The sequence below is a fragment of the Coffea eugenioides genome, unplaced genomic scaffold, assembly GCF_003713205.1.
Source record: "Coffea eugenioides isolate CCC68of unplaced genomic scaffold, Ceug_1.0 ScVebR1_1712;HRSCAF=2612, whole genome shotgun sequence".
NCBI lineage: Eukaryota > Viridiplantae > Streptophyta > Magnoliopsida > Gentianales > Rubiaceae > Coffea > Coffea eugenioides.
In genome coordinates this window covers 1-7,451 of record NW_020862134.1, presented here as the reverse complement: position 1 = coordinate 7,451, position 7,451 = coordinate 1, and the positions used below count along the sequence as shown (strand labels likewise).

Sequence of the window (7,451 nt, the reverse complement as noted above, 5' to 3'; positions counted from 1 at the left end):
CATTCCTGCAAGAAAAGAAGAAATAATGGACTTGCCACCATTGTTTGATCCGGTTTGCCTTGAGAGAATCGTGTAAACATAAGTCTTGTGATGCTTTTATTTCGGCTCGGCGGCGTCTGCCTTAGTCGAACTTGAAACCTTTCAATTTCTGAGACTGATAAAATACGGATTTACCACGTCACCCAATCCAGGTGGTAGCTTTGTTGTATGTTACTCCCTGTAACTGATGATTGAATCCCCTATCTTTGCACAAACCTCAGGGTTTATCATTCATTTGAATTCGATGGTGCAAGAATGATGCATGAAAATTAGTCATATAAAATCAACGTATATGCAAGATGATTTCCTATGTTAAGCAAAAATGAGCATGCAAAAGAATGTATACAATCATAAGCATTCATACACAAATAATTGAGAACAACCAAGAGGTTTATAAAGATACATTTTGCAAAAGAATATTTGTAAAGAATAATACAAATTTAGCCGATGACTATCATATTCAAGACTTTGGATATTTTCTCCTTGGAACCCGATATTGGCAGAAGTATCACAAATATGAGGAAAACCCTAAATGCACCAGGTCACCAGCTGTTCCTTCTTGAGCTTGTCTGTTGAGAAAACCTACCTTGGCGCCCTTTCGGGTTTTCACCAAGGTTGCCCCCACCCTTTTTGTTTTGCTTTTCTTCTTCTTCTTTTTTTTTCTTCTTTTTTTTTTTTTTTTTTTTTTTTTTTTTTTTTGTTTTGTTTTTTTTTTACGAGGCGCCCTTTCGGGTTTTCACCTAAAGAATAAAGACACATCTCGACCATGATTGACTCAGAAATATGAGTTAAAGGTTCCAGGCATCAGTAAAATGCACTTCCCTTGTAGATTAGGAGAAGGCATTACGGACATCACTTGCCAGTTGATTATCAAATTTTGCTAATAGAAATGCAACAAATGACGGAAGCCAGGACTTTGGGCTTTGTAATGAGGTCAGGTGGGGTGTTTTTCCAGAAAGGTTAAGGCTTGAAAGCAAAATCGATGCCAGGGGTAAAATAAACTGAGATTGCCCAATTCTGAAATCATTTCCGATTTTGAACGAAACCGGGGAAAATTTACCCCAGTTTGATCGGATTTTCACTCTTTGCATTTTCTTCATTGCATTTTCCTCGCTTTTGCATTTTTCTTTGAAAACTAAATTTGCCCCAGTGTGGGGTTCTTTTCCCTTTCTTTTGCTCATCTCTCTTTCAAAAATTAAAATTTTGCCCCAGTGTGGGGTTTGCAATTCTCAGGGGTTATCAAGCGAAATTTGTCAATTCTGATGGCTCAAAGGGGACAAGTAGAGATAAAATGTTTTTAGTGTAAAAGAAGATGGCCTGACTTGCATTTCGCCATTTGCATGAATTTCTGAAGAAAATTTGCATTATCAAATGAAAAACTTTTTGCACATATCTGAGTTGATGGGTTGAGGGAATGCTCGTCCATCCATTTCTGCTAAAATAAGGGCTCCGCCAGGTAATACCTTTTGGACGATGAACGGCCCTTGCCAGTTTGGAGCAAATTTGCCTTTAGCTTCATCTTGCATCGACAAAATTCGCTTTAGCACTTTGTCACCTTCTTCAAATGCCCGCCGATGGACCTTTTTGTTGTAAGCCCGGGCCACACGCTTTTGATAACACTGACCATGACAGATAGCGTTGAATCGCCTTTCATCGATCAACGTCAATTGCTCATGGCGCTGCTTTATCCAGTCAGCCTCCTCCAATTTAGCCTCCATAAGGATTCGCAACGAAGGAATTTCAACTTCGGCTGGTAATACAGCTTCCATTCCATACATTAGTGAATAAGGTGTTGCCCCAGTTGATGTCCGAATAGAAGTCCGGTACGCCATGAGTGCATAAGGCAACTTTTCATGCCAATCGCGATGCTTTTCTGTCATTTTGCGGATAATCTTCTTCAAATTATTATTTGCGGCTTCTACAGCTCCGTTCATCTGAGGCCTATAAATGGCAGAATTGCGGTGTTTGATTTTGAACTGCTCACATAGTCCATCTACCATGTCATTGTTCAGATTCTTGGCATTGTCCGTGATAAGCGTTTCGGGTACTCCAAAGCGACAGATGATGTGATCTCTCAGGAAATTGGCCACTACCTTCTTCGTGACATGTTTGAATGACTCTGCTTCAACCCATTTGGTAAAGTACTCGATCGCCACCAATATAAATCGATGTCCATTTGAAGCGGGAGGATCGATTGTACCAATCACGTCCATACCCCACATTGAACAGGGCCATGGGGCGGTCATGCTATGCAACTCAGTGGGTGGAGCGCGTATAATGTCACCGTGCATTTGGCATTTTATACATCTCCGGACAAAGTCTATACAATCATGCTCCATAGTAAGCCAGAAGTATCCGGTTCTCATGATTTTCTTTGCTAGCAAATGGCCATTCATGTGAGGTCCACAAACGCCACTATGCACTTCTTTCATCATATATTGAGCCTCATCCTCATCAATGCACCTTAAAAGGTTCAAATCCGAGGTTCTTTTGTATAACACTTCTCCATTTAAGAAGAATTTGGAAGCCATTCTACGCAGAAAATTCTTGTCTTTTGTACCAGCATGCAGAGGGTAAGACCCAGTTTTAAGAAACTCCTTAAGATCACTATACCAAGGAACATTGTCAAAAGACTCATTTGCAACCCAGCAATGGGCAGGCTTGTCTTGAAGTTGAACTTGGATTGGTTCGATCTTTAATTCATCTGGATACTGGATCATGGAAGCTAAAGTGGCCAAAGCATCAGCAAATGCGTTTCGGGCTCGAGGGAGATGTCTGAATTCCAAATTTTGAAATTGCTTGGCCAGAGTGAGCAGACTACAATGGTAGGGTAGAATTTTTGAATCTTTGGTTATCCATTGCTTCAAAGTTTGGTTCACGAGCAAATCTGAATCACTAAAAGCTATCAACTCCTTGATTTCCATTTCCAAAGCCATTTTGAGACCAAAAATGCAGGCTTCATATTCAGCCATATTATTCGTGCAAGCGAATTGCAATTTGGCAGCGGCAGGGTAGTGCTTCCCTTCGGGTGACACCAAAACAGCTCCAATTCCAACTCCGAGGGAATTCGAAGCTCCATCGAAGAAAAGCCTCCATTCAGGACTTTGTTCACTTATATCATCTGCAGCGCTTACAAATAGGACCCTCTCGTCAGGGAAATAAGTACGGAGTGGTTGATAATCATCATCCCTTGGATTTTCCGCCAAATGATCAGCTATAACTTGCCCCTTGACCGCCTTTTGTGAAGTGAAAACAATGTCGAACTCTGATAGAATTATCTGCCATTTGGCCAGGCGTCCGGTCAGCATCGGCTTCTCCAAAAGATATTTCAAAGGATCAGACCGGGAAATAAGATACGTGGTATGACTCAACAGATAGTGTCTCAACTTCTGGGCTGCCCAGGCCAATGCACAGCAGCTTTTCTCAATGAATGAATAATTAGCCTCGTACTGCGTGAACTTTTTGCTTAGATAGTAAATGGCTTGTTCTTTCCTTCCGGATTCATCGTGCTGACCTAGAACACACCCTACTGCTCCATCGAGTACAGATAAATACATAATCAAAGGTCGGCCCGGTTTGGGCGGCACTAAGACTGGTGGATGCAACAAATAATCTTTAATCTTGTCGAAAGCCTGTTGACACTCCTCATTCCAATACAACGGCACATTCTTTCTCAATAATTTGAACAACGGCTCGCATGTGGCAGTTAGCTGGCCAATGAACCTCCCAATAAAATTGATCTTCCCTAAGAAGCTTTTCACGTCCTTCTGAGTTTTCGGCACTGGCATATCTCGAATTGCTTTGATTTTTGCCGGATCTATTTCTATGCCCTTCTTGCTAACAATGAATCCCAACAGCTTACCCGCAGGTGCTCCAAAGGCGCATTTTGCAGGATTTAGCTTCAAATTGTACTTCCGTAACCTCTCGAATAATTTCTTCAGATCAACCAAGTGGTCCTCTGCCCTTTTAGACTTGATTATAATATCATCCACGTAGACCTCCATCTCCCGATGGATCATATCATGAAACAGGGTTGTCATGGTCCTCTGATATGTTGCTCCAGCATTCTTTAAACCGAAAGGCATGACTCGGTAGCAAAAGGTACCCCAAGGGGTAATGAAAGCAGTTTTCTCCCTATCCTCTTCTGCCATCAAAATTTGGTGGTAGCCAGCAAAACAATCACAAAAGGATTCAATCTCATGTCCGGCAGTATTGTCTAAGAGAATGTGAATATTTGGTAGAGGGAAATCATCTTTAGGACTGGCTTTATTAAGGTCTCTATAGTCAACACAAACTCTCACCTCTCCACTCTTTTTTGGAACAGGAACTGGGTTTGAAAGCCAAATAGGGTAATGGGAAACAATGATAATGTTGGTTTGGAGTTGTTTTTCAATTTGTTCTTTTATTTTGAGGCTTATATCTGGTTTGAATTTTCTGGGTTTTTGCTTTACGGGTGGAAAAGAAGGGTCTGTGGGTAACCTGTGCACCACCACGTCAGTTGAAATGCCAGTCATATCATCATAGGACCATGCAAAGACATCTTGGAACATAGTCAAAAATTCAAGCATCTCCTTTTTCTGCCTCTCATTCAAATGAATACTAATTTGCACCTCCTTAACTTCATCCTCAGTGCCAATGTTAACCTTTTCTGTTTCTTCCAGGTTCGGTTTTGGTTTTTCCTCATATTGTTCAAGGTCCTTTGCAAAAGAATCGAATACCTCCTCATTATCACTCTCGCTTTGGAGTTCGGATTCACAGACCTCCAAGTCATGAGTGATATAGAGATTGTCGTTATTGAATTCCAGAATTGTGATATCCAAAGGGTCAAATAATTTTATTTTTGGCCATCTGAAAGAATTAACGAATGTGGGATAATAAGCAAATAAGCATACAACAAACAAATGGTCAGGCAATACAACGAAGATATAAACAAATGAATAAACAAAACAACATGACAAGAATAACTTGTACATTTTCATAAAGACCTTTGATTGAAAGCAAATTGAAACGAAAACTTAACAATATTTACATGCACAAACGTTAGTTAAAAGGAAAATTGTTTTCATTGGCTATTTACAGATGCAACTTTTCATGAATTCACATGAATGATAAAACCCCTTTCAGTTTACCGAAACTCCTTCCGAACGGGCAGGAACTCGGCTGTCCAATTGGGAATTGATCCTTCGGGGATGTCAGGAAATTCAGCTTCGCCTGGAACACTGTCTTCAAATGTTGCCCCAACGAACAATTGGGCCAAACTAGCTTCAATTTCGTCAACTGGGTTGATTTCTGACATGATCACCTCGGCTGGTCGTGGGAAAGTATAATGCAGGGGTGGAATGTCAAGAGCCCTTTGCCTTCCTTCTTTCTCCGCTTTCTTGCGCTCCTTCATTTCTCTGATATCCTTAGCAGTTGGTCGGAAACCCAAACCAAACGAATCATTTTTCTCCACAATCTCCACTGGCTTTAAAATCCCCTGCAGATCTCGTCCCAGCCCTTTGTCAAATTCATAGCCTCCACGGATCATCTCCTTAGCCATCATGACACTGGCCCTTGATAGAGCTTGCTCCTCCTTTGTTATCCAACTAACGGAGACAATATCAGATGTGCTATGAGGGGTCACTGTGGAGCTTCGGCTACCCTCTTCTTTGGACTCGGAATCGATGATTACAAGGCAATCCTCTTCGGCAAATATAGTTATCAGCTTGTCATTTACTACAAATTTCAACAACTGATGTAATGAAGAAGGCACCGCCCCAGACTTGTGAATCCATGGCCTGCCAAGCAAAACGTTGTAAACACTAGGAAAGTGCATGACTTGGCAGGTTATTTGAAACTGGGCGGGTCCCATTTCAACTACTAAATCCACTTCTCCTATTGGCTCTCTTTGTGCTCCATCAAAACCTCGAACGATGGTCCCTGAAGGCCTCAGCTTGATGTCTTGCAATCCCAGCTTTTCTAAGGTGCTCCAAGGACAGATATTAAGCGCGGATCCATTATCAATCAAAACCTTCGGCAGCCTTTTCCCATTGCACCTAACAACTATATACAGGGCCTTGTTATGTCCAATGCCTTCCGCCGGCAATTCATCGTCAGAAAAAGTAATTTGCTTGGTGAATAACACACTCCCAACCACGTGCGAAAAATTATCAACAGAAATGTCCCTAGGGATTTGAGCTTTAGTCAATACCTCGATCAACGCATCCCTATGCACATCTGAAGAAAAAAGTAAATCCAACATGGATATCTGGGCAGGTGACTTGCTTAGCTTCTCAATCACATTGTATTCACTTCTCTGGAGCCTTTTAAGAAAATCCAAGGCTTCCTTCTCAGTGATTGTTGGTTTAACAGGCGGTTCGGAGTTATTTGCTCGAATCGGACCGGCATTTTCAAATGGACTTGCAATCTTCCCCGATCTGGTAACCACTGACACTTCCTTCTTTGCGATTGACTTTTCCCCAATCTGTACATCAGACTCATCATAATTCCATGGTACCTGTTGCAGGCTTAAAACAGGCTCTTGCTTCGGGAATTCAATGACTACGGGCTCCAAAGCCTCATTCTCAGCTGGCGTGAAATCCAAGATAAAAGGGCTTCCATCCTTTTCGAATGGCAACTCTATGATGAATGGCTGGTCTATGACCCCAAATACCTCAGCTTCCCTTGCCAAAACTTTGACCTGTTCCATATACTCCGTGTCATCCAGAATAACCCCAACGATATTAGCGTGCTCCGGCAAGGGGTTTCTATTTACGTTCGGTCCTTGTGCCTCTCTTCTCCTAATTACAATTTTCCCAGCTTCAACCATATCTTGAATTTTATGCTTAAGAGCTTTACAATCCAAAGTCGAGTGTCCAGGTGCCCCCGAATGATAAGTACAGACAGCTTGCGGGTTATACCAGGCGGGCATGCCATATGGATAGGTAGGAGGGGGTACCGTACCAATTTTCCCGGCGGCCTTTAACTGTTCATATAATTGGTCTAAAGGCCTACCTAAATTGGTAAATGTACGGCTAGGGGGTCGGTTGTAAGGTTCAGAAGGGTGAGATTGGTTGTAACCAGGTCTATTCGGTGGAGGAAATCTTGGGTTATATGGTGGGCGAGGTCGGTTTTGGGGTGGATTTGGTTGGGAAATTTGAAAAGGGGCTGAAGGTGGGTTAGGGTAGCTTGGGCGAGGTCGAGGATACTGGATATTAGTGGCATATACAGGGTACGGGTTTGGATAATAAGGGTAATGGGTTTGGTAGATTGGGCTGTGTTGGTATCGAGGTCTGGGTGAAGGATTTTGGTTCCAAACAAAGGTTGCATCCCCCTCCTTCTTTTTGAACGGTGGCTTTTTCACATTGCTTCCTTGACCTTGTAAAGCATCCAACTGAGATTTAAGGGCGGAAACATTGACAATCTTCCCAGCC

The 7,451-nt window shown here is 42.2% G+C and overlaps 1 protein-coding gene across 1 annotated transcript; it reads right to left on the bottom strand.

The window, feature by feature from the left end:
* Positions 1–1,406: 1,406 nt before the first annotated feature.
* Positions 1,407–6,949, bottom strand: LOC113755765. The gene is made up of 2 exons (XM_027299673.1): positions 6,050–6,949; positions 1,407–4,328 (listed from the first exon to the last, which is right to left on the bottom strand). Exons 1-2 carry the CDS (start codon positions 6,947–6,949, stop codon positions 1,407–1,409), a joined length of 3,822 nt encoding a protein of 1,273 aa, XP_027155474.1.
* Between the last annotated feature and the right edge of the window lie 502 nt (positions 6,950–7,451).